Below are 27,496 nucleotides of genomic sequence, written 5' to 3'. Positions count from 1 at the left end.
CAAATCAAGAGGAAGTCAAGGGAATCTAACTAAAGACCCTGAAACCGACAAACAAAACCAAAATTTAAGAAACTAAGTGAATGGTTCTGCTGGCAAAAGGTACTCCTATTCAATTAGTGAGGTTTTAGAACTCACTGTAATTTCAACAGAACAGAGTTGAAGTGAGGACCCTAGACTTCAAGCCAGACAGTCGACTTCCTGGGCACGCTTGTGAGGACAGAAGCCCCTGTTCTGCTGTGCAGCAAAACTGCGTCACCTCCTCCTCTGCGTCGCTACCGGGAGTGGTGGCGGTGTGCGCGACGCCTCGGGCCCCCACCCAGAGCTGATCCTTTAATAAAGGCACTAAAAAGGAGAAAGATCTCCTGCCCATTTATATCACTGGGGGGAACCAAAGGCTCCTTTCCTTGAGTTTGGTGCACAGGAGAAACACCAACCAGATATTCTCAACATGGGCAGATGCAAAGAATATTCTTGGCAGCAAGGGACCCACAAGGATCATCAAGTCCAGCTCTTAAGTGATTGGGCCACATAGGGATTGAACCCACAATCTCAGTCATACCAGCACCATGCTCTAACCAACTGAGTTAAGAGGTCAAAATGACACAAATTTTACTGGCAAAATATAGACAAACAAGGAACTTTGGCAAAGAGTTTAATACAACATCCACTTCAACATAAAACTCTTACCATAGCATTAACTTCACTTAGCCCATTTACCAAAAACTCTAAACCCTTAAGGTGTTAAGATACCCCAAAACATTCCAGGTAAGTAGGATTAGATAGAGAAGAAATAGAGAACACCAGAACGACAGAAAATCTATAAGAAGACAGACACATAGGTACCAACTGATCAGGTTCCAGCACCATTGACAGAGGAATCCCAGGATCCAGAGCATGGGCTGGCCTCGCGCTCCGGCTTTTAACCCCCTGGACCTTCCTGGGCCCGCTCCTGGGGTGGGACTGCCAGTGGCTTGGCCAATCACAGTCAGGGATGGCACCAGTTTTAGTGTGTGATTCATTGACAGCTGGACCAATTAGAGCTGGAATAGCACCGCCCCTGCTGTGTGATTGACAGCTCTGCCAGGCCAGGGCTGGGGACGGGGCTCTGTTCCCCCACAAACCAAGGCCTGACCCGGCCCTGGCCCCACACTGGCATTCTGAGCATCCCGAGGTGTCTCAGGACATCGATCTCATCCAGCCTGTGACAGCGACCGCGGTGACACTGCGGAACCTCATGGAACCAAGGGTCACTGTGACAATGCAGGTCCAAGGATGCCACAGTGATACTACAGAAACTCATGGAACCATGGGTGAGTTGTAACAATGGAGATCCAAGGAAACTATGGTGGGACTGTGGAACTTCATGGAATCAAGGAGACCACTATGCAGCTCAGGGGCCCTATGGAAGCAAGGGTCAATGATCAAACTGTGGGGCCCAAAGAAACAAGGAGCCATTGTGACACAGCAGGGCCACACGGAGCCAAGGGACCACTGTGACTCTGTTGGGACTCATGAAACCAAGAAGCCATTGTGACATTGCCAGACTTCATGGAATCAAGGAGACCATTTTGATGGTGTGGGGACCCATGATATCAGTGGAACATGGAACAGGTCTGCCTGGTTTGGCCTCCTGGGGCCTGTCTGACAGGTCCTGCTGAATTTGAGATGTCAAGGGCCACTTCCCATCTGACTGTGAAGCACTGGGGCTCCGTGCTTTCCTTCCTATGGAAAAGAACTATCTTTCTTGTCTAGGCTCCCATGGCTTAAATCAGGATTCCACCTCTAAAATTCCCTATATCCAAGGCTTTCTCCCAGACAAAATCTGCCAATACAGTCAAGTCTGGCTAGCCTTGGCCTCTGGTGACTGCCTCTCATCTGCCCCTGGGGCTCGGCTGTTTTCTTCCTATGGAGACCACTGCGACACTGTGGGGCGTTGTGGAGCCAAAGGGCATTGTTACACTGCAGGAACTTGTGGAACCAAGGGGATCATTGTGACACTGTGGGGTCTTGAGGAACCATGGGATCATTGTGACACTTTGGGGTCTTGTGAAATGCAGGGGCATTGTGACACTGCAGAGCACCATGGATCCAAGGGACCATTGTGACACTGTGCAGCCTCACAGAACCAAGGACATCACTGTGGTTCTGTTGAGCCACATGGTCCCAAGGGGCCAGTGTGAAGCAGTAGGGCTTTGTGGAACCAAGAGGCCATTGTTCCATTTCATGGCCTCATGGAGCCAAAGGGGCGTTGTGATCCTGTGGGGCACCATGGATCCATGGAGACCATTGTGGCACTGCAAGGCCCCATGGAATCATTGTGACAGTGTGGGACCCCAGCGAACCAAAGAACAATTGTGACCCTGCAGGGCCTCATGGAGGGAAGGGCTCATTGTGACACTGTGGGAAGCTGTGGAACCATTGTTGCACTACTGTGCCCCAACAGAACCAAGGGACCATGGTGACACAGCAGGGCTTCATGGAACACAAAGACCATTATGACACTGTGGGGCCTTTTGGAACCATGGAGACCATTAAGATCCTTAAGCAATTGTGTAACCAAGGGGCCATTATAATGCCACAGGACATCGTGGAAGCAAGAGAACCACTGTGATGTTGCAAGACTTCATGGAAACATAGAGCCGTTGTGACACTGCAGGGCCCTATGGAACCAAGAGAACACAAAATAGGTCTGGCTGCCTTGGCCTCCCAGGAGTCACCTGACAGGTCTGGCTGACCTTGGAATGTGGAAGGCCATTCCCATCTGCCCCTGGAACACTGGGACTCTGGGCTTTCCTTTGTATGGAAAAGAACTGTCCATCTTTTCCGGGTATCCATTGCCAAAATTAGGATTCCACCTCCAAATTTCTGTGTATCCAAGGATTGCTGCCAGACAAAAGCTGCCAGGACAGACAGATCTGGCTGGTCTTTAACTCCTGAGTGCCAGCACTGACCTGTTTTCCAAACACTGGAAAAGCTTCTATGCTTTTCTTTTTGTGGAAAACATCCTCCTTCTCCAGGCACAAATGTCTGAAATTAGGATTCCACATTCATAATTTTGAATATCCAAGGGTTGCTCCCAGACAAACCTGCCAGGACAGACAGGTCAGGCTTGCCTTGGCTTCTGGTGGCTGCCATTCATCAGCTCCTGAAACATGGGGGTTTTGTGGTTTCCTTTCCATGAAGAACAATGTGACACTTGGTGGCCTTGTGAAATGAAGGTGCCATTGTGACACTGCAGAGCACCATGGATCCAAGGGACCATTGTGACACTCTGGAGCCTCGTGGAACCAAGGACGTCACTGTGGCTTTGTTGGGCTACATGGTCCTAAGGGGCCAGTGCAAAGCAGCAGTGTGGGAGTTAGCCCGGCTGTAACTTGGAGTGAGCCAGATTTTGTCCTGGAAGAACCAGGCATGAGTTTCAAGCCCTGGGGTCATTTGTTTAACTTAGGATGAACTTGGGAGTTCTCTCATAAGCCTTTAGTGTTGTTATGCTAAGTTGTCCAAGTTCTGCTTCCCTACTGGTTACTTGTTTCCCCTATATGAGTATTGTTCTAGTTCTCTAGCCCCAAGTGTATATGTTGTTGCTTCCCCTTTATCTCAGGTCTTTGGATCCTGCCCTTCATACTGTGCTCAACTTCTCCATGTTTTTTGTTTTTCACCCCATTATTGAAGTTCTTTTTGGGCAACTCCATTGAACCCGCTCCTTTTCATTTTCGCCAACTTCACTCTTAAGTCAGGGAACCAGAGAGGTTTGTTGCAGCCACCCTCACTGTGACATCTGGCCCCTGAGCAGGGACCCTGACATTCAGTTACATCAGCTGGGGTTAGCTGAGAGATAGGCCAGGGCTCCCTGGGATTGTGGATTGTGCCTGGTGGATTTCCCATCACTTCAAGGGACCTGAGCCAGCATTGGTGGGGATGATGATGATGGTTTCCTCCTGTGGAGGATTGCAGGTGGGTTTGGGAAAATGCAGGACATTTATCACCCATTTTGCCACCATGTTTTTAAAATACAGATCCACATCCCATAATTGATTTAGGGTGTTCCAGTGGCTGTTCCCCCCAAGGCGGAGAAGGAGAAAAATGGGTGGTCAGTTGTCCAAAGTAGAAAGGAGCTTATATGGATTCTTTAAGTTAATTCTCACTGATCATGACAAAATATTTTCAAAGAGCGAATTAAAATCAATAATGAGGTGAATCATTACAAATTTTTCCAGTCACCTCTGCTGATGAAATCCACACCACTGAATTTTGGGACTCACTGGGAGTTAAATTGTACAACCTTTCAATCAAATGGGACCCCATAGCACCCCGTATGCTCCCCATCTTCCACAATATCCTTAAGACCCTTCACCAGCAAGCAGGGAGTGAAAAACTATCTGTCAGTCACTCCTAAGCCAAGACCTCCCCTGAAACCTGCCTTTCTCGGACCTTCCATGATGGTCCAAGATGGCAATTGCCACGCTGCCGTGGAGCATCAGGCCCTGGAGACCCAAGATTCAGGCTCCTGAACCTGAATGTTGCTCAGGAGCCCAACCGTTGTCCCACCATCTTGGCTCCTCCACTTCTGGCTACCACAACATTCCCTTCTGCCCTGAACCAACCTCCAGACTCCACCCCCGTGACTGCAGGCCATGCCCCCACTGTCAATCATCCTCTCCACCCTGGGCCATTCCTCCAGAACTCCACCCTGAAAGTCCACTATCCTTAACCAAGGCCCTTACTCCCCAACACCTGACAAAATGGTGGCACCCGCTGCCTCACCCTCCAGCAACAATATAAACCCCATGGTAAAAGGTACTAAGCCTGGCTGTCACACTATTTCTAATCCAAATCCAAGTGTTTCTGCTCCAAGTTATTCTTCCTCCCCAGAAGACAGTTTGGATTCCACAGAGCCACCTCTCCCCTCAACCCTAGAAGATCCCTGGGAAAGAATCTGGAAGGAAGCAGTTAAGGAAGGAGACTGGCAAATAGTCTTGAAACTCCTCATTGCCCCAGGACATGATGAAAGAAGGGAGCAGAATCCCAGGTATCAGCCATTGGTTTACGGTGAAATCAAGGAGCTGTGTAGGGCAGCTAAAGACTAGAGGCAGGACTCACCTTGTTTTAATGGCATAATGAGGGCCATGTTCACAGCACATGTAACCCTCTATGATATAAAATATATTATGACCATGTTTTTATCACCTACAGAACGCACCCTGTGGGAAAGGGAGATGGAAGTGTTTACTAAATCAATTAATTGCAGACTATGCTAATAATGAGGCAAGGGCGCAATTGACAATCAGCCATTTAGCTGGAGAAGGACAACACAGCCTGCCAGATGATCAAGCAGCAGGTATCCCCAGAGAAGTACTGGACGATATAAAAGAGATGGCTTTGAAAGCTTTAATCCAGGTACCGGATGGTAGCACCCCCAGTTTGGACTATGTAAATATAAGACATGCATGAAATTGATTGATTGCCTTAAACAGGCACTAGAGAAACAAGTCTGGGATGAAAAGACTCAAAATGAATTACTGAACTCATTGGGGGTAGCCAATGCCAACCTGGAATGTAAGAAAGGGCTGCGTGTCCTTCCACTAGAGATGGAAACCACTCTCCTGCAGATGATTGAGGCTGTAATTGCCTCAGGACGGCAGAACACGTAGCGGCCGTACAAGCCCAGGCCATTGGGCAAGGAGTTGCAGAGGCCCTAGTGGCCATGCCATTCCCCCTTTAAGGGGCACCAGCAACAATTACAGGGCCCAAAAATATGTTTCTGGTGTGGTCAACAAGGACATTTTAGAAAATATTGTCTCTGGGGTAGAGGGGTATCCGGTCCCTAACAGAAATCAACATCAAACTAAGCAGAATTTCTCATTTTGCAATGGCCCAGTGCAGGTTGGGATGATGATCCACCCTCACAGCTGGCCCAGGGCAGGCCTGGAGTGGCCTTGTGGCACCTTGGTGGCACCTTGGGCTTGGCACAGCCTTGAGGAGGGTCTATGTTTTCAACAGAGAAACTCAAGAGTTTTAGAGTGCTTCAAAACATTAAAAAGACAAAATCCCTCTTTGGCTGTGTGCAGTCAGATCTCCAAGCAAAGCAAATCCCAAGTGAGTGAGGAGAGGCAGGATGGGTTTGGGGAATGTGGAGCAAGGTTGTTGACACTGGGTCAGACCTCAAGGCACAGCTTCTCTGAACAGGCCAGACCTCCTTAGGAGAGTCCCTGGATCAATATCAGTCACAGAATGCTTCAATCACCTCTTGTGTAATAAGAAAAAAAAAATAAAAGACATCCTTGAAAATAGGAATACATATTTCCTAGAAAATCGTTGAAATATTTCTCCAGGAGGAAAACTTCCTGATGAACAGCACTAGACCAGAGGGAAATCAAGGCAGAGCCATGGTTTGTCAGGACTTCCTTGATGCTAATGAGCCCCATGGTGCATTTGGAGCTGAGCCCTGGAACGTCAGGCCCTGAGAGGAGATTGCACAAACCTGTCCAGGAGTCAAAGTCAGAAGAAAACCCCAAAGTGTCTCAAGGCACAAATGGGTCCCACTGAGGTCCATCCCCAACACAGGCTCCTCATGGACTCCTTGGAGGAGAGAATTGGAGGCCAGGATGGCACAATAAACATCTCAGAGATTCAATGTGGAAAGGAAAATCCAAAGTACCTTAAACATCTTGACTACCTCAAAGTATTAACGAGCCCAACAGAGTGTCAGTACAAAGCTCTCAGGGGACTCATTAAAGCAGATAATTGGGGCCATGATTGCACAAACCTCTCACAGGGTCTGTATCAAAGGGGAAACACCAAGGACCTTAAAATAACTGAAGTACCTTGAAGCATTAATGAGCCCCACTGAGTGTTGTTACTGACAAAGCCTCTCCAGGGACTAATTACAGCAGATAATTGGAGGCCATGATTGCACAAACCTCTCAGAAACTCCAAGGCAAAAGCAAAACCCAAAGTCCTTTGAAAAACCTGCAGTCTCTGGGAGCATTCAGGAGCCCCCAGGGCCATTCCTGACTAAGGCTCCCCAGGGACTCCTTCCAGCAGATCCTTGAGGCCACTGGGATGTGGGCTAGGGGGGGATGCTGAGGGCAGGACAAGGGGCTGACAGTGGCCAGGGCCTCAGGACAAGGTGTCTCCTCCCAGCCCTTGGTGGCACAGACCCTGCTGCTGTGCCCCAGGCCACCAAGACTTGGCTTCTCTTTGTCCTCACCTGTCATCACTGCCTCCAGTTCTCTGCTCTGCCTGGGGCCTGGGGACACTTTCTCAGTCGTGTCCCTCAGTGGGACCCATTAAAAGTCCAAGAAACTTTGGAGTTGGATTCTGCCTTGGAGTTCTGGAGAGGTTTCTTCAGCTGTCTCTCAGGGACTGATGTTCAGGGCCTGAGCACAAAGCCCCAGAGGGTCATTAAAGTCTTTGTGCTGTGTCTGTGCTGCTGAGCTGGGCTGGGCTCCTGGCCCAGAGGCAGCTCCTGGTAAGCAAGAAGAGCTTCAAAAGCACATTTCTCTTGATGAGCAGCTCTTGTGGCAGCCCAGCAGGGCTGAGGCACTGCCTGCAGCCAGCCTGGGCACAGCACAGAGGCACAGAGGGGTTAAACTCAGCCTGGGCTGGGAGCACAGAGCAGAGCTCACTCAGGGCTCACTAGAGCAGAAATCATCCCAGGTTTGAAACAGTCATTCTCTGGCTGTGGAAGAGAAGCTGCAGTTCCTGCAGGGATCTCCTGGAGCTGGCACATCCCACAGCTTTTAGGAGCTTTCAGGAGGACCCTCAGAGCTGCTCCAGGGCAGAGATGTGGTCCCAGGGCAGGGCTGGCTTTCCCTGCTGCCCCAGCCGAGGCACAGCCCAGGGCAGCTCCTGTTGCCAGGCTCTGCTGCAGGGCTGAGCAGCCGCGGGTGCAGCCAGGGGTGCCCAGGGCTGTCCTGCAGAGCAGGCTCCTGCAGCTCAGGGCGCTGTGCTGGGGCAGGGACTCTGCTGCCTGCCAGGGACAGCTCTCAGCCGGCCCGGGGAGCTGTTCCCAGCACTGGGGAGAAGCTGTGGGGGGAAGGAGCCACCCTGAGCAGGGCAGGTGCTGCTGCTGAGAGGGGCTGGGTGGGGCAGGGCTGCTCCCAGCTCCAGAGCAGCCTGGGCACAGCTCCAGAGGGCACTGCCCAAAGAAGGTAAGCCTCGGATTGCTGGAAAGATCAGTAGCTTTCCTGAGAGTGTTTTTAATTTCCTGCTTAAAGAAGGATGGGAAAGTTGGGGTGATGACAAAATGGTTTTTGCTTTTAATACATTTTTTCATGTATTTGTAGCCCTGTAAATTACTATTATATAGTTATAAAACTATAATCCTTACATTACTATATTAAATATTCTATTAACCTCTTAATTAACTCTATTGAACTGCTAATATATACTTCTATAACTATAATCCTTAATTGACTCAAGTATGTTTCCTAACCTTTCTCCTAGAATTTAGACCAATAAGCTGACTGTCTAAATCCATTCCTAAAATACTGTGTAGTATTGTTATCAGGAAGAGGACCTACAAAAAGAACTTTTTATTTTTTCCCCAGAATATGAGCAATCATAACAAAAAGTGAATGCAAAGAAGCCCTTGGACCTACCCCAATGGGTTGACCCAGGGGTGTGTAACTGGGGCAACTCAATCTGCTATTGGATGTTCCTATTAAATACCCCAATTATTCAACCTTAATAAATTGTTGAAATCCGGGGCTGGGTGTGCCCCATCCCCACTGGGACACATGGAAGTTTCCAATAAAGGTCTGGTTTTTACTTTACTGTTCTAGCACTGCTGCAAGGGGTTTTTACTCTTTTGATTATAGACAACAGGGGGATGAGAGAGGCAGAACAGGAATTGTAATCCCAGAATCACAGAACATTCTGAGTTGAAAGGGACAAAGCAGGATCATCAAAGTAATGTTTGAACATTTACAGAGACTCCAAAACTGTAACTTTGGCTGGTCAGTCTCTCTTCTGGGAGCCTCCCAAAGGGCCCTCAGCCACTCCTGAGCCCTGGACAGCAGCAGCATCACCTCTGCAGGGCCCAGCAGGGCTCTCCTGAGCTGCCCTTGCCCACCTGCACACAGAGCCTGCCCCAGCCAGGGCCCTGCACACAGGCAGGTTTCTGTAGGGCTGGGGCCAGGGCACACAGGGTGGGATGGGCTCTGTGAGCACTGGCAGGGACAAGGCTCCTCTCAGGAGGGAATGTCCAGGCTCAGGGAGATGCTCAGGGAAGGAGAGGGGGCTGAAGAGAGCAGTGCTGGGGCAGGAGGGCACTGTTGGTGTGTGGGAGGTGCCGGGCACAGCTGGGCACGGGAACACTGTCCTGAGTGCCCGCCTGTCTCTGCCCTGCCCTCCCAGGCACAGCACCACAACATCTTCTCTTGTTTCTGCAATGCCCTGATATTGTCACTGTTATCTGCTGCTCTCAGGAAGGCTCTGACATTTGCAGCAGCTGAGTCAGGCACTGCCCTTGGCATTCCTGCCAGGCAAGGGTGTCCACGGGAATGGGGTGTCCAAGCTTCCCTGGGACCTGTGGAGCTGTGGGCAGAGCAGTCCATGGGAAAGGGGAATGAGCTGAGCCTCCTCCCTGAGATCCCATCATGGGCATAGCCAGGGATCTCCTTGCTGTGCCCTTCCAGGCTCTGAGCTGCCCTCCTGGGTGTCCCCACACACAGCCCTAGCTGTTCCTGGCACACTCAGCCAGCACAGCTGGAGCTCAGGCAGGGACCTGGGGGAAGGTTTTCCCAGAGCAGGAACAAGGGTGTTTGAGTCCGAGTGAGACAGGCTACAGGGCATGACACAGGTCTGGCTCAAAGCAGCCTCTCCTGACATGTCACTGTCCTTTCTCCATGAACAGGTTCCCATGTGCAGCCCCCGCAAATGTCCAACAGCAGCTCCATCAGCCACTTCCTCCTGCTGGCATTGGCAGACACGCGGCAGCTGCAGCTCCTGCACTTCTGCCTCTTGCTGGGCATCTCCCTGGCTGCCCTCCTGGCCAACGGCCTCATCATCAGCGCCGTAGCCTGCGGCCACCACCTGCACACGCCCATGTTCTTCTTCCTGCTCAACCTGGCCCTCAGCAACCTGGGCTCCATCTGCACCACTGTCCCCAAAGCCATGCACAATTCCCTCTGGAACACCACGACCATCTCCTACACAGGATGTGCTGCTCAGTTCTTTTCCTTTCTGTTCTTTATCTCAGCAGAGTATTTCCTCCTGACCATCATGTGCTATGACCGCTACGTGTCCATCTGCAAACCCCTGCACTACAGGACCCTCCTGGGCAGCAGAGCTTGTGCCCACATGGCAGCAGCTGCCTGGGCCAGTGGCTTTATCAATGGTCTCATGCACACGGCCAATACATTTTCCCTGCCCCTGTGCCATGGAAATGTCCTGGGTCAGTTCTTCTGTGAAATTCCCCAGATCCTCAAGCTCTCCTGCTCCAAATCCAACATCAGGGAACTTGGGCTTCTTGCTGTTAGTCTGTGTTTGGTATTTGGCTGTTTTGTGTTCATTGTTTTCTCCTATGTGCAGATCTTCAGGGCTGTGCTGAGGATCCCCTCTGAGCAGGGACGACACAAAGCCTTTTCCACCTGCCTCCCTCACCTGGCCGTGCTCTCCCTGTTTATCAGCAGCTCATTTTTTAGCTACCTGAAGCCCCCCTCCATCTCCTTCCCATCCCTGGATCTGGCCCTGTCAGTTCTGTACTCAGTGGTGCCTCCAGCCCTGAACCCCTTCATCTACAGCCTGAGGAACCAGGAGCTCAAGGCTGCAGTGTGGAAACTGATGACTGAATAGGTTCAGAACCTTAAACTGCTGGCTAATTTCTGCATATCACTTATAATAAAACCCCTCTTTGATACTTCTTGCTGATTCATTTTGGAGATTAATTTCCTTTGTTTTAATTTTTTCCTATAGAACAAAAAGAAATGTCATCCCTTATGCCATTTCTCATGTAGTTTCTCTCCACTTTCCCTGTGGCCACAGACTGTGACAATGAGGGACTGTGCTCTTGGTGAGATTAAAGGAAATAAAGGATCCCCCAGCATAGTTTTCCCCAGAGATCCGTCTATTCTTGCCTTCTCTGGAGCTGCAGCAGCAATGTCTGTGTGCAGAACTGGGGGCAGATCAGTGCTGGCCCAGCAGCTGTGCCCAGCAGCAGCAGCAGCATTTGGTGTTGCCAGTGCTGCTGCCATGGCCCTGCCCCGCTGCCCTGGTGGCCCTGGTGTTGCTGCAGGGCCTGAGTGCTCTCGGGGCCGGGCACAGTCCTGGGGGTGGCAGTGCCAGGGCTGCAGCAGGGACAGGCCATGGGCACTGCTGGGGCAGCGCTGACGCCTCAGGCCAGGCCCTGGGGGCTGCAGGCTCCTGGCCCAGGCTCTCTCAAGAACACGGCCAGGCCAATGCTCAGCACAGAAAAGCCCCAGGGTGAGCAGCCCCAGGCTGGCCGTGGGCAGGCTGGGGGCAAACAGCATGGCTGGGGCTCTGCAAGGGCCCTGGGGGAGACGGGAAGGAGCAGCAGAGCAGGGGCTGATCCATCCCCAGTGCGCTGCACAGCCCAGGGCAGCGTCCCAGAGCGTCCTCATGGAGCTGCCAACAACATCTCCCCTCTGCAGCCCTGGCCTCTCGCCCAGCTCACAGAGGTGCCGCATCCTTGCAGGCACAGCCACGGCAGCACTGGCTCAGGAGCCCCTGTTTGCATTGCACAGAGCAGGCAGGAGCACCCCCATGCTGCTTCTGTGGGGACATGAACCTGAGGGAGCAGAAATGCCATCAGCCCTTGGGGCCAGCAAGGTCTGGGGGACTCCAGGGAAACCACTCAGCTTTGTCCTGGCCTCTGCAGTCAGCCAGAAAGTTTGTTCCCATCAGCTGGGAGTTTCCTGTGCCACTGCAGACGCTGTTGCTCAGAGCCAGGGCTGCCTAGCAGCCACCCCCAAACTGCCCCAAGAATTTCCTTTGCTTCACTTTTGCTTTCCTTACCCATCCCTGATCCAGGTTTCTTCCTATTGTCCAGACCTGTTCCCTGCCCTGCAAACAGCCCATCCCTTTTTGCCCTTTCCTCTCTGGCCCCACTCCCCATTGCAGTTCCTGACTTGGCCCCATGGGACATCCCTTGGGGAGCAGGATCATCCTCCAAGTGCTGCAGGAATTGTCTGCAGGCTCCTGCAGTGCCTGGTGCTGCTCCCTTGCCAGAGGCACCCCAGGCCAGGGGGGCACATCTGGGCTGCTGTGTCTGCCTGTGGGGCTCCCTGTTCTGGGCAATGAGGAGGAGCTGCAGAGGCTCTGCAGGACTGACAGGATGGGCTTTGGGGCTGGCAGGAGAAGCTGAGGCACCTGGGCTGCTGGAGCTTCTGAAGAGGAGGCCCAGGGCTCATCCTGCAACTGCTGCAAGGGTGGTTTCAGAGAATCACAGAATCAGCAAGGTTGGAAAAAACCTTGGAGATCATCAAGTCCAACCTGTGCCCTGACACCGCCTTGTCTCCCTGAGCCTCCTCTTCTCCAGGATAAACAACCCCAGCTCCCTCAGCCGCTCCTCACAGGACTTGTGCTCCACACCCCTCCCCAGCCTTGTTGCTTTTCTCTGGACACGCTCCAGCCCTTCTATGCCCATCCTAAATGGGGGGGCCCAGAACTGGACACAGCACCCGAGGTGCTGCCCAACCAGTGCTGAGCACAGGGGAAGAATCACTGCCCTGCTCCTGCTGGCCACACCATTCCCTGTCAGGCCAGGAGCCATTGGCCTTCTTGGCCACCTGGGCACACTGCTGCCTCATGTCCAGCCTGCTGTCCATCAGTCCCTGCAGGTCCCTTTCTGCCTGGCTGCTGTCCAGCCACTCTGTCCCCAGCCTGTAGCACTGCAGGGGCTGTTGTGGCCCAAGTGCAGTACCTGGCACTAGGACTTGTTATACCTCACCTTGTTGGGTTTCTTTTTAGTAACTGCTCCGTGTGTCTCTGCAGGGGAGCAATCTACACAAATGCCATGTTAGCAATTTCCTCGGACCTGCTGTGATGGGGAATAAAAGTTGTAGCACCAGGAGCTTGTGGGTGTCTGACTGAAGCTCTTTGCTCTCTTTCCCAGCCAGGAAAGAGGTTGGGAGGTTCCTGCAATGGGTTAGTCCTCATTCCCAGCACTTCTTGAAGATCCTGGCTCTTCTACCTTTCCCAGCCCCGTGGTGCTGGCTTGGGCCACCCAGAGGTGCCAGCAGCCGTGGAGGGCGAGAAGCATTGCAAGAGGCTGCCTGGCTCCCAGCAGGAGCTGTGCTGTCAGATGTGTTAATTAATGGAGCTCTGGTAGATACTGGTGACAGTGGAGCCAGGACATGGTGCCAGTCTTGATGCAATTCATACGTATCTGTGAGAATTTTAGTGCAGAGGGAATGCTGCTTTAAACACTCTCATTTCCTCTCCCACTCCCTGCTGATCTGGCTTCAAGCAGCCTTGCTCCAGAGAGAAATTAAAATCTGCTTCCATTCCAGGATGTTTTTATTCTCCAGCATTTTTTCCTGCTTTTCTTCAGGGCTGGAAGTGAGTGTGTGCTTTGGTTGGTTTGCTGCCCTGAGCCAGCTCAGTCTGTTGAAAGCAGAGCCCTTTGGAAGAGGGAGGCTTCTGGAAGGGGACCCTCCCCTTTTCCATTGCTGCTCATTGCCTTGGTGGCATGTGAGGGGCTCAGGGCAGTGGCCTGGGGCCTCCCTTGGGACAGTGCTGCCACAAGGAGTGGGCAAAAACTGTTCCATGGCTCTGACTGTGCCAGAGATGCTGCTGCCTCATCCTCCTTAACTCTGGAAGCAGGAGGAACTAATCTGCTGCATCAATCAATGAGTGAATTGGTCCTCTGGACTTGGAGCTTTTCTGCTTCTCTATCTCAGAATTCTTCCATCATCCCACATGAGCGACAGCTTTTGTGTAATTTGCCTGTGGGACCTGTGAGGAAAAAGCCCTGGATGTGACAGGACCTGGTGCTGCAGTACTCTGGGGCACAGCTAATTGTTTCCTTTTGGAGTTCTCTTGACCACGGATTTGTTAACAGGGTTCTGTTTCCTGCTGGTTGCCTTGATCAGATGTGCCCAGAGCGTGTGCAAGGAGGTTCCTCAGCACAGCTGAAGATTAAGACATAAGGAAGAATCCTAGTTTGAAAGGATGAGAGCAAAACCAAAATAAAAGGATGTTTTTAGCCCAAAGTTAGTGTGAATCAGCAGGTAGGAATCAGCTCTTCCCTGGATCCCTGTCCTTCCTGTGCCTGCAGTGCTGTGATCCATCAGCAGTCCTGGAATGCAGGAATATACATTATTTAGCTGCTATTAAGCTGGTTGTAACACAGCTGCTAAGAGCCCTCAGTACGTGCCACATCCAAGTGAGATGAGTATTCACTCGGACTTTTTTAATGCCATCTGAAATTCCACTTGTGAAAAGTCACCCTTTCTGTCATTGCTTGACCTGTTTGGAAAAGCTGAGAGTCTCTACAAACAGCAGCACTGCAACAAGGCTATAATGCATCCTTGGAAAAACAGCCTGGAGCCCTCCAGGGATCTCACTGAGGAGCAGGCTCTGTGCAATATATTCCAATATCTCTAAGAAACAGCTTAATGTGTTGGCTTGTGTGCTTAAATAGCAGAGCTCCTCTGGCCTAAAAGCCTCAGCACCAGAGGCTTATGGAGTGCAAATTGCTGCTGAATGAATTTGCTGCTTTCTTCACTCTGGTTTCCCCTCCCTTTTCTGTTATAACAGTGAAATGACTCATCTTCACCTTAATATAATGTTATAGAGAAATGGTCTAATATTTTGTATATGTTCATTGTAAAAAACCCCAAACCAACAAAAGAGATGAAATCTGTTTTCTGGAACAACGTTTTCTAGTGCAATTACACAGAGTTGGCACCTTTCTCCACACTCTTTTGGCCAGCAGACATTGTGGAGTACCAAGTTTACAATACCATCAACTATTGTAAGGAAAAGAGGGAAAAGCAGAAGGCCTGGTTTGAGCTTAGGGAAACTTGCTTCTGGCTTTGAACTGCAATAATTTATTACAGCTCTGTTTTACAATTAAAACCAGCCTGACCTACTTAAATAGGACATCATAATTTTTGTGGCCATGTATGTGCTCATGAAAATTCAGTGCTAAGAGAATGAGCTGTGCTGGTTATGTCAGTGTGATGGAGAAAAATGTAAGTTGCATAACTCAGGTGAATTGAGTAGGAAATGGTGTGCTCTAAAACTCATAATTTAAAATGCAAAATATAAAAGGAAAAGGGAAGGGATTACTGCAAGATGAGTTTTATGGCTGCTGCTCTCTGCTCATCAGCACCCCATGCTCATGGCCATAGTGGGGAAGCTTGAGCAAGTGAGGGAGGGACTGGATTCAGTGTGGGTCCCAGAAACAGCCCCAAGAGCAGTGACAGTCAGGAAATCCTGGCTCTTCTCTCTTTAAAATCTAATTTGAGCCCCAAAGCAAAGCCCCAAATTTAATTCCCTGCGGAGTGAAGCTCTGAGGTCTTTGACTGGGGCTTTCACAGCACGCTGGGTAAATAAAGCTTGCATCAGAAATCATATTGGTGGAAACTATAGATAACCACACCAAAAAGAAGTTTTGCATGCTTGTGGAGGAGATGCAGAAAAAGCCAAGACATAAAGGTACACCTCTGTGTTTTCCACAGGGAATAATTTCTGAAGTGCAGAACTCACCAGGCCATGCAGGGTCTCCTGCCAAGGGGAATGATTTCAGACAAGTGCTGACTGCATGGGAGAAGGTGTTTTGTGTTGGAGGGCTGCATTATCACTGAAGTTTTTCACTTCTAATACTTGGTAATATCAGTGCCATTTTGTCAGTAAGGAACACAGTGCCTGAGACATCTCCATCTCCACCTGCTTCACAACTCCACTTGAAGGCAGATGGAAATTATTTCCTTGTAAATAACCTGTTTTCACCAAACTCTGCAAACTCTTAATGAGGCTCTTTGCCATGAATTTGATTTTCTATTTATTTTCTCCTTTTTTCTTTTTTTAATAACAAGAATTGCTTTCTCCTTGCAAATGTTAAGTAAATTTTTCCCCACCTGGGATGTCAGAAGGTGCACATGCTGTACAGAAACACTCCCCAACTGCATCAATAACCTTTTTGTACTGCTGAGTGAGTCCTAGAAAACTGCAGAACAGTTTTGTGTCTCTGCAGGTTACTTGGCAATCAATTCTCCATCTCTGATATATGCTAATTTACAGTAAAGATGTGATGAACTCCTTCCTCTGCAATCAGAAGTTGGCAGTGCCCATTCTTCTGCAGATTTATGGGTTCAGCAGAATACTATCATAGGAACAGAGGTGTTCTGCAGCATTCCTGCTTGGTTTGCTCCTCCTTTTGTGGGGCAGGCAGCAGCCTTCTACAGCCCTAAAAAGGACAGGGAATTTTCTGGACTGGAAAGAAAAGCATCCGTGAGAGAGGCAGAATGTGATGCTGTTACCCATGGCTGGTGTTGCCACCTCTGTGGTCAAATTTCCCTCCCTTGCTACCCTGGGGCATCTGAGTAATGGGTGGTTTGTAGTGATGTTCTCCTTATTGAAATCAGTCAAGAGTTTGTGGACTTATTTCCAGCATGAAAACAACCCCTGTTTTGCTGGTTGTATGAGGGAAAAAATTATTTCAGGCAGAGGCAAGAAAGAGGTGAGAGAGCAGTGAATTGTTTTCCTGTGGCTGCAGGGAGGGAGAACAGTTGTGGCGTGGAGATGCGTTGTTAATGTAAAAGCAACAAAAGCAATCCAAACAGTGAACGAGCATCACTTGAGCTGCACCTCTGCCAGTTAGGGATGGATCCCTCCTGCTCCTTCCCCTGCCTGAGGCGCCTGTGTGGGGCTGGTTGTCCCTGTCATTTACCTTTCAATTGCACAACAAACAACAAGTTTCTTGGAAAACAGTTGGCTTTTCAGACTCTCCCGGGCATTCAAGTGAGTCCAGAAGATGTAGGGATGAGCTGATAAGTGGCTTTGGATGGTCTTGGCTGTTGGGTGTTGCTATGTTTCCTGATGCTCCAAAGCAATCCCTGGCACGCTGCTTTTGTGGAAGGCAGAACAGCTCAAGAGAAAAATGTGCTTGAAATTACCTGTTCTGGGGAAATGCAATCACTGCGAATTTTCTGCTAGGAGCTGCTTGTGAACAAAGATGGAGCCTGAATGAGGGATCTGCCCTTGTGGGGGTGCCTTACACTGACACAAAGCTCTCTGTGCCTCTCCAGAGGGTTGTCACCCTACAGAAAGTTGTCACTTCAGGAATCTCCTGGCAGGGCAGGGAGGGGGATTTGACTTCACAGCTGCGTGCCTGGGAAAAACGTCAAGGCAAATTCTTCTTTTCTGGCCAGGAAAGCCAGGGTGTGTGCCTGCTGTGTTCCACGAGGAGGAAATCAATTGCTGAGGGATTTCTGCTGGGAGATTTGTGCTTTATGAAATTCATGCCAGGGGCAGAGGACTGGGGAGCTGCCAACGATAGCACTGTCTTCCTCCTCTCTGCTTCTTTAATTGTTTGTAATGATTTAATAAATAGCACTGTTCTTCCCTGCAGCAAACATAGGCATGTGGCATTTTATTATCTTTATTAGGCCCCTGTTTGGAATTTCTTTGCTGTATTTCCTTCTTTGCAGAATTGGTCCAAAACTTGGAGGAGCTGGTGTGAGAACTGGACTTTGTGCTGTCAACATTCTGAGTGTTGAGCCAGTGCTAAATCCGTGCAACTATATGGGAATGAAATAAATGACATGATTTAAACAAGGAAATGCTCCTGGCTTAGGCATTTTATCTGCACAAATGCACACTAGGAGAGGAAGAGCAAATCAGGTACAAGCTCCCAGTACTTACAGAAGAATGAATGGAAGTAACTTCCTGTTTAGGCTGGAAATTAGGAGAACATTTGTACCCATCAGAAGGGTGTTGAGGAGCAGCTGCCTAGTGGCAACAGACAAGTGGAGAAGTGAAACCCCAAATTAAAGGCTTTGAGTGTCAAGGTTTTTGGATGTTGGGGTCTTCAGAAGTAGATCTTGAATCCCACGGGCAATGCAGGCGGCTTCCCAGGGGAGCATCTCTGTCCCGTGCCAGGGCCCTGCTGCCCTGGTCCCACAGAGTGATTTGGGTGGTACCTGATGGCCCAGCAGAGTTTCGGGAAATGCCTCAATGTTTGTTGGATTTGAATGGCATTTGGGTCAAACTGAGTTTCTCCTCTGAGGGATGGAGTCTTGAGCTCTCACAGGTTTTGCTTGAACACTTCTTTAATCTGTCCCCTACCCCAAAAACCCCCAGCAGATCCCTGCTCCTCCCTCTCTGTGTCTCCCACAGCTGTGATCCTCAGAGCTTTTCCCTTACACTAAAAGAACTGGAAATTTCCTGGGTTTTATTCCCTCTTGGAGACAAATTGTCTCCTATTGTGCAGCTCAGGGGGAAAGGAACCTCTTCCTCCCTTCAGTTTTCTGCAACAAAGTGTTTTGTTCCTCTTTGTGAAGAACTAGGAAGAAACACTTCTTTTTAAGCTGAGGGAGCCCAATTCAATTCCCTTATCATTTTGAGCAAAATAGCCAAGTTATTTATGTTGAAAGTCACTCCAAAATTTTGAAGAGATCTGTTTAGAAAATATTTCTCTTGGTGACTGATTATGAGTGGGTATGGGAAGAAACTCTTTGCCTTGAACCTCTCAAAGCAGTAATTTCTTCCCAAAGAGTAGATGTAATTTCATTTGCTGGGTGAAAAAAAATAAGTAGTAGTGGAGCAAATGGGCTTCAAGCTGATCTCCATTTGCTGTCAATGACTGAATTAAATGCACAGGGTTCCTATCACCTCTGCCAGACAAAACATTGCTTTTGGGTTATTGGAGGTTTTGTCAGAAATCTTTGTAGCATGAATAGTTCATGGACTTATCATTGCTGGCTTCAGTCATTCCTGCTGTCCATCATATCTTGCTATTATAAGGCAGCTCTTTTCATTATGTTGTCTTCTAATTCCGATATCTGAGCCTTTTTCTACTTCTAGTCCCAGTTTTCAGGAGGACAAACATTTTCTTATCTGTGAGTGTATTCAGTCGTGGCCACACAAGTGAAGGCAAGGAGCTGGCAGGTGATAATTTATGAAACTTTCTCTAATGGGATAAACTCCGCATTCAATTTCCATCTCCTTAGAAATCTTTATTTCTTTTCTTGTCTCTTGTGCACTCTGTGGCTGGTCTGAGTTTAGTTTGCTTGGAAATGCAAGTCTATGGATCCCAATTCTTTTGAGAGAGAATAATCTTGTACACAAAGCCAAATAAATTGAACTTTTCAGTATTAGAGCAGTTTGACATCCAGGCTTGGGGACCTGGCAGTGGTTAGTGTCTGGCCAGCCTCAGAACACAGAGTTTGTCTGATTTAGGTGAAATTTCATTCACTGGAGACAAAGTAAAATTGCCTCTTATTTGCTCAGCACTAAAAATCCATCTGAAGCTGATTGCCAAGACTTGCTGCTGAGTGATGGGATTAACCCCTGCAATGGCACCATGAAATGAGAGACTGGGAGAGGAATATTAAACAATGACATTTCCAACCATGTGCAGGCCCTGGAGTTCTGCTCTTGGCTTGGTGCTGTCAAAGGGGCTGCTTTTGATGGTTTTAGAGGCACTAACCTGGGCAGTGAAATGCACCTCAGGCACCAACTGCATCTCTGGTGTCTGCAAGTGCCTTTATCTCCCTTCATGCTCCTCAGAACCAAAATCCTGCAAGGACCAAGTGAATCTGAGACTTTGGAAAGGCCCAATAGTGACAGATTTTGGGGAGATTTGAGTCAGGAGATGGAAGCAGCAGCAGCAGGTGCTGTAATCTTCATCCTTGCGCTCTCCTGCATGCTGGTGCAGTGTGAAGGAGGCAGGGATTCCATAAAGCACCTTCTGTAGCTCCTGAGGGAAAACCAGTGGCAAGTTCTTTAATTTCTTAGAGTTTCAGGCATGTGTTGTGTGGCTGTGCTGCCCCCCAGGGCCAGGCTCTGCCTCTCTCTGCTCCAGCTGGTCCTCTGTGATTTTTATTTGCAAACCAGCTCTCTGACCAGCTTCCACTTTGCTTTAAAAATTCAGCACCACGTTTGTGGCTGAACAGGTCCCAGAGCTGGGGAGGAGGATTTGAGATGCAATTGAGATGACAGAGTTGTTACAGCAGGGAGAATGTCACATCCCTCCTGTGCCTGGAGCTGCTAATCTTGTTCTGAACACGGAAAACCTCTTCAGCTGCTCTCATTATACCTCAATTTGATTACTGCTTTGATTTCACACCTCTTTCATGCAGGCTTTTCCTCTCTCCTTAGCTGGAATTGTCAGGCCTGAGGAGAGAAATTTTGTTGAGCCTTGGGACAGTTCCCATATATCCCTGCTCCTAAAGCTGCTTTGAATTATCTTGGAAACCTGAGCATGAGATAAACTGTCAGGACTTTAGTGAGAGGAAGAGTAAGGCACAGAGGCCAAAGTGTAAATGCAGAGTCTGGGTTACCAGAGTTGTGGGGATCTGAGCCCTGCAAAAGGATGTTTTTCCCTGTGAATGGCTGATTCCTTCTGTATCTCCTCCTGAAATTCTGAGCACCAGGGCTGGTGCTGGTACTGCAGCCACACAAACTCCCCACGGAGCTTTGTGGGACCCAGTGGGAATCATTGATTTGCTGCTTTTGATGAAAAGTTGTGACATGAACCTCAGTGTCGGGGAGGTGACAGGTTAATGCTGCTGCTGCCAGATGGTGCCCACACACCGTGTCTGGAGACAGCTCTGGAGAAGATGAAGAAAAACCAGGATTAAATCCCATGTGCTACTGAGCTCTATCAGAAACTGCTTAGAGTGAAGTCTGTGAAGTGACTGGGGAGAGCTGGGTGAAAGGGACAGCTCTGAGAAATGTGTGGTACATCAGGGATGTCCTAATACTGATCTTTGCACAGAGATGAAAACTTGTCAGTTTGCATGGCCTGAATGTCTGGTTCTGGAAATTCTGCCTTGCACAAGATGTGCTGAGCTCATCTGGCTCTGAAATATCATCTCTGCACCTTAGCCAGGAACAGCATCAGGGTTCTGAACAGATTCATCAAAATCAGTCATAAGCCAGAAGCAAAAACTTGGCAATACACATCTGTGGCAGGTGAGGAGACTAAAAGCTCCCATTATTATTCTTGCAGAATGAATTCAGCAATAAAAATTTCTCTCTCTTGGCATTAAAATACTTTAGTTTCAGCTCTGCCCCAGACTATCAGTGTCAAGTATTTCTCGTGGTGCTTGGGGGTAGGTTCTCCCCCTGTAGCTCTCTGCAGGTTGATGCTAATGTCAGATGTTCCCTCAGGTTCAGATGTTTTGCTGCCTGAGCAGAGTGTGCTGAACAGGGATTACAAGCACTGCCATTTGCTGTGCTAGAAAGTGCAAGGGACACATTTGTGCCAATGGAGGTCACACCTTGAACTAGGAAAATCAATTCTTGTTGTGCTCAGCAGAGTCTGGGGAGAGAGAGGGTTTCCAAAGGAAATCTTGGTCCATGTAGGGCTGAGGCTCCCTCCAGGCTGGCTCCAGCCCCTCAGGGTGCCCAGGAGCAGGGCTTGCCCACAGCCCAGTGCTCCCTCCTTAGCCCTGGGGCTGCCCAGGGAAGAGCCATGGCTGAGGCTCTGCAGGAGCACACAGGCTCAGCCCTGCTCCAACATGGGATCCATGGGCCAGGGCACGCTGGGCTTTGCCCCTACAGCTCCCAAGTGTGTCCAGAGAAACTGCACAGAGAGGCTCACCTCTGTCAGGGGAACATCTCTGTGCACAGGGACCCCCACTCCTGGGGTGGCTGTGCCAGGGACCCCCAGTCCTGGCGACCTGGAGCAAGTGGAAAAAACCACTTTGCAAAATGCTGTGTGTGCCTGAAGGAAATGCAAGGAGAACTGGGGTGTGAAAAGTAAAATTTGTTTATTACAGAAGAACAGCAGCAAAAATGCAGAATACATTTACATTGAAAGAATATTTGTAACAACAACAATCGATAGAACATATATACAGAAAAACCTATCTAACAAAAAATATATGAAACGTATTTACAGAAGACAAAAAGCCCTAAAACTAATATCCTAAAGACAGCATCAAAGTGTAAAACGTATGTAGAAAAAGGTGGCATCTCTCTCCATGATGTCCATCGCACCTGGAAGAAAAGCAAATGCCACGGTCACTCCAGTCAGGCACAGAGGGCTCTTGCATGTGCCCCCAGGCTGGCACATGCTGGCCCAGCAGCAGGACTCTGCTAGCAGAACTGAGCCTGGCTGGGTCTGGCATGGAGCTTGTGTGGAGCAAGCAGGCACAGGACAGGCTGTGGATGGCCACCAGAATCCAGTGCCCTGGGTACAATGTCCATGAGCAGGGAGCACCCAGCCCAGCCCCAGCCTGGCAGCAGGAGACCCACTCTGCCTGTCCTGCTGCTGGCATTGCTCTTCATGCCAAGATCATGGCCTCTTCCTCACCTTCTTAATCAATGTCCATGTCCTCAATGGACTCTTCCATATCCACATCCATCTCTTCTTGCACCGTCACCTCCACCTCCACCTCCATCTCCTCCTCCCCAGTGCCTTCTCCCTCCGTCTCCATGTCCTCCTCTCTAACAATCTCTATATCCACCTCCATCTCCTCTTCTGCATCTGGGACAGCCTGCAGAGGCAGCAAAACCTCAGAGTGGGGTCCCTGTCCCACTCCATCCCCACAGAGCTCCAGCCCACCCGGGCAGGTGGGTGTTGTCCACCTCCATGGAATGGCACCATACCTTCCTCAGAACAAAGGGGAGCATCCTGCAGGGCTGGATGATGAAATCCAAGCACTAAGGATCTTTCAGGACTGAGGAAAGGTGACAAGCAGGGTGGGCAGGAGCAGGGTGAAGAGCGTGCAAACACAGCGGCCAAGGGTTGTGTTGTGCCCTTTGCTGGGCGCTGGACGTTCCAGCTGGAGCGTGGGCTGTGACATCACAGTTCCCAGGCTCCATCTGAAGTGGACACTGGAGACCATGGAATGATGGAGTCCCTGCACGGTTGGGCTTGGAAGGGAGCCTGAAGAACAACATCTTGTTCCAAGCTGAGCAGTCTTCCCCCAGAGCGTGCTGCTCAGGGCCCTGTTGCCAAGGATGGGGCATGCACAGCCTCTGTGCACAGCCTGGGCCAGTGCCCCACCACCCCCAGTGGAAAAGAGCAGCTTCCTTAGATGCAGCTTCAATCAACCTGCTGCAGTTGAAAGCCATCCCCCCTTGTCCTTTCAGCACAGGCCCTGCTGAACACTCTGTCCCCTTCTTTCCTGCGGGACCCTTCCAGTCCTGCACAGCCACAGGGAGGCCTCCCAGTGTCTCCTCTCTCCAGGCTGAGCATCCCCAGCCCCACTTGCCCAGCAGTCAGTCACATCAGGGCCAGTCAAGGCTGCAGGGTAGCAAATAGCATCAGGAACTGAGAGATGCAAGCTTTAGACCCAGGTTTGCCTCTAAATGTAAACAATAACAGTGGAGGGGAAGATGGTGGGACACTGGTTCTGTTCTAACTGGTGATTTATTTTTCTTCTTTTCTGTCATGCTGCCCCAGGTTTTTCAGTTTGAAAGGAAGCTTGTCAAAATGTCCATTGTCTTCTCCATTTGTGAAACACCAAGCGGAGTCTGGGCAGGCTGATATGCAGAGCAAAACCTGAAAATATACTAGTGATCCTGAGCCTGGGGGATGCAGCTAAACCCAGCCAAAAGCAATTTCTGGAAAGCTGATCCTGGTTTACATTATCTTGAGTTTGGCTTTGCCAACTTCACCAGTCTTTTATGAAAAAGCAAACAAAAAACTCAAACCAAATCAGACAAAAACCCAAATCAATCAAACAAACAAACAAACCCATGAAGCAAACCAATCAAACAAATAGATAAAAAACCCCAAATAAAACCAAAGGAAATGAAGAGTTAGTATTAGTTGTGAGGATAGCACAGCAGGCAAATGGCTGCTTCCCACAGGATCACCATCAAAAGACACATAGAACATCTGCTCCAAAATATACCCAACAGGAGAAAAATAAAAAGTGATCCGTGGCAACTTTGGGGGCGGCTCCACATTCAGGTGAAGGATGATCACGCAGTGGTACAGATCCAGCATTGCCCACCGTCCAGGCTGCTGTTTGCTCCTGATGAAAGACCCTTGCAGGACTGTGGCCCCTCTCAGTGCAGCGTCAGTCACTGCCAGAGCTCTCAGCTGAGCCACTGGCATTTCCAGAGTGACATCCAGGCACAATCCTACTGCCTGCTGAGCATCTGTGGAAGACCCTGAGCATCTTCATGCCTAGGACCATAAAACAGCTCAGGATTTCTCTGAACTGCTTTTCAGGGGGGGTTTCCATATCCCCGTGAGATCTGTTCATCCCTCAACATGTATGACTTGATGTACAATGATGCATTTGGGTTCCTTCCTTCCTCCTGTGTGCCAGTGAGAAACCATCCATGGGAATGGAGGATGTTGTGTGCAGGGCAATGTATTCCTGGCTTGCCATTTTGCTTCACTGTCACTCAGCTGAACATGGTCCTTATCTAAGAAGGACTTAGAACTTGCAACAAGTGATAAATTAACCTGCTCCACTCTCCTTAGCATGGGTGTGATGAGTGTTAAGGAAAGCAGCGAGCGCTTGCCAGGATGGGAGCTTGTTCTTTGCCAGGGAGGAGGGAGAAAATCTTGCTTGGAGTAAATAAAGCAACTCTGCATCCCCAGGAAGAGAAGCAATTAAATATGTGAGTGCTGCATGGGGTGATTTGCACAAGGATTGTCTACTATGGAGGAATGTTCCCAATTAACCATGCTTCTCCTGACCTTTATTTTTCTGGGTTTCCACCACATGATAGAAGAGACTCTCAATGAAAAAATGCAAAACACCTTGTGAGGAGACGTTTTTTCCTTTCTTCAGGCTTCCTCTTTCTTTTGTTCCCTCCAGAGCTCTCACTTCATTTCTGCTGTTGTTTGGAGCACGTGCTTCCCTCTTTCCTGATGCCCTGCGCTTCTTTTGGCTCTGGGTGTCCTGGACACTCTTAATTGTGGATTTTTTCCCCTTCATCTACTTCTGACCTCCAGCCCTGGGAACCTGGAGCAAGTGGAAACTACAACTTGGCAATATGCTGCCTGTGCCTGAAGCAAATGCAAGGAGAACTGGGGTGTGAAAAATAAAATTTGTTTATTACAGAAGAACAGCAGCAAAATTACAGAACATATTTACATTGCAAGAATATTTGTAACAACAATCGATAGAACATATATACAGAAAAACCTATCTAACAAAAAATATTTGAAACGTATTTACAAAAGTCAAAAGTAGCCCTAAAACATATATCCTGAAGAAAACATCAAAGTGTAAAACGTATGTACAAAGGGGTGGCATCTCACTCCATAATGTCCATCGCACCTGGAAGAAAAGCAAATGCCACGGTCACTCCAGTCAGGCACAGAGGGCTCTTGCATGTGCCCCCAGGCTGGCACACGCTGGCCCAGCAGCAGGACTCTGCTCCCAGAACTGAGCCTGGCTGGGTCTGGGACGGAGCTTGTGTGGAGCAAAGCAGGCACAGGACAGGCTGTGGATGGCCACCAGAATCCAGTGCCCTGCGTACAATGTCCCTGAGCAGGGAGCACCCAGCCCAGCCCCAGCCTGGCAGCAGGAGACCCACTCTGCCTGTCCTGCTGCTGGCATTGCTCTTCGTGCCAAGATCATGGCCTCTTCCTCACCTTCTTAATCAATGTCCATGTCCTCAATGGACTCTTCCATATCCAATTCCATGTCTTCCTCTTCCACAACCACCTCCACCTCCACCTCCATCTCCTCCTCGCCGGTGTCTTCTCCGTCCATTTCCATGTCCTCCTCTCTATCAATCTCTATATCCACCTCCATCTCCTCTTCTCCATCTGGGACAGCCTGCAGAGGCAGCAAAACCTCAGAGTGGGCTGCCTGTCCCACTCCATGCCCACAGAGCTCCAGCCCACCCGGGCAGGTGGGTGTTGTCCACCTCCATGGAATGGCACCATACCTTCCTCAGGACAAAGGGGAGCATCCTGCAAGGCTGGATGACAAAATCCAGGCACTAAGGATCTTTCAGGACTGAGGAAAGGTGACAAGCAGAGTGGGCAGGAGCAAGGTGCAGAGCGTGTCAACACAGCGGCCAAGGCTTGTGTTGTGCCCTTTGCTGGGCGCTGGACGTTCCACGCTGGAGCGTGGGCTGTGACATCACAGTTCCCAGGATACATCTGAAGTGGACACTGGAGACCATGGAATAATGGAGTCCCTGAACGGTTGGGTTTGCAAGGGAGCCTGAAGAACAACATCTTGTTCCCAGCTGAGCAGTCTTCCCCCAGAGCGTGCTGCTCAGAGCCCTGTTGCCAAGGATGGGGCATGCACAGCCTCTGTGCACAGCCTGGGCCAGTGCCCCACCACCCCCAGTGGAAAAGAGCAGCTTCCTTAGATGCAGCTTCAATCAACCTGCTGCAGTTGAAAGCCATCCCCCCTTGTCCTGTCACCACAGGCCCTGCAGAACACTCTGTCCCCTTCTTTCCTGCGGGACCCTTCCAGTCCTGCACAGCCACAGGGAGGCCTCCCAGTGTCTCCTCTCTCCAGGCTGAGCATCCTCAGCCCCACTTGCCCAGCAGTCAGTCACATCAGGGCGAGTCAAGGCTGCAGGGTAGCAAATAGCATCCGGAACTGAGAGATGCAAGCTTTAGACCCAGGTTTGCCTCTAAATGTACAAAATTAATAACAGTGGAGGGGAAGATGGTGGGACACTGGTTCTGTTCTAACTGGTGATATTTTTTTTCTTCTTTTCTGTTATGCTGTCGCAGGTTTTTCTGTTTGAAAGGAAGCTTGGCACAATGTCCATTGTCTTCTCCATTTGTGAAATACCAAGCGGAGTCTGGGCAGGCTGATATGCAGAGCAAAACCTGAAAATATACTAGTGATCCTGAGCCTGGGGGATGCAGCTAAACCCAGCCAAAAGGAATTTCTGGAAAGCTGATCCTGGTTTACATTATCTTGAGTTTGGCTTTGCCAACTTCACCAGTCATTTATGAAAAACAAAAAAAAAACTCAAACCAAATCAGACAAAAACCCAGTCAATTAAACAAACAAACCCATGCAGCAAACCAATCAAACAAATAGATAAAAAATGCCAAGTAAAACTAAAGGAAATGAAGAGTTAGTATTAGTTGCGAGGATAGCACAGCAGGCAAATGGCTGCTTCCCACAGGATCACCATCAAAAGCCACATAGAACAGCTGCTCCAAAATATACCCAAGAGGAGAAAAAGATAAAGTGATGCATGGCAACTTTGGGGGCAGCTCCACATTCAGGTGAAGGATGAGCACACAGTGGTACAGATCCAGCATTGCCCACCCTCCAGGCTGCTGTTTGCTCCTGATGAAAGACCCTTGCAGGCCTGTGGCCCCTCTCAGTGCAGTGTCAGTCACTCCCAGAGCTCTCAGCTGAGCCACTGGCATTTCCAGAGTGACATTCAGCCGCAATCCTACTGC

General features: G+C 49.7%; 3 protein-coding genes across 3 annotated transcripts in view; 2 read left to right on the top strand and 1 right to left on the bottom strand.

Annotated features, from left to right (window-relative positions):
• The window catches only part of LOC135306049 (zinc finger protein 420-like), a 415,160-nt gene that overhangs the window by 204,401 nt on the left and 183,263 nt on the right, over window positions 1-27,496 (top strand). The gene's annotated exons all lie outside the window — the stretch shown is intronic.
• The window catches only part of LOC135305938 (zinc finger protein 420-like), a 71,365-nt gene that overhangs the window by 6,569 nt on the left and 37,300 nt on the right, over window positions 1-27,496 (bottom strand). The gene's annotated exons all lie outside the window — the stretch shown is intronic.
• LOC135305939 (olfactory receptor 14J1-like) lies at window positions 9,883-10,800 on the top strand. Its single transcript, XM_064429516.1, has one exon. It carries the CDS (start codon window positions 9,883-9,885, stop codon window positions 10,798-10,800), a length of 918 nt encoding a protein of 305 aa, XP_064285586.1.

The sequence above is a fragment of the Passer domesticus genome, chromosome 8, assembly GCF_036417665.1.
Source record: "Passer domesticus isolate bPasDom1 chromosome 8, bPasDom1.hap1, whole genome shotgun sequence".
NCBI lineage: Eukaryota > Metazoa > Chordata > Aves > Passeriformes > Passeridae > Passer > Passer domesticus.
The sequence above is the reverse complement of the archived record's forward strand: the minus strand, read 5'-3'. Positions and strand labels throughout refer to the sequence as shown.

Coding starts and splice junctions, on each gene's coding strand:
- LOC135305939 (XM_064429516.1), top strand. CDS start 9,883: ATGTCCAACAGCAGCTCCATCAGCCACTTCCTCCTGCTGGCATTGGCA.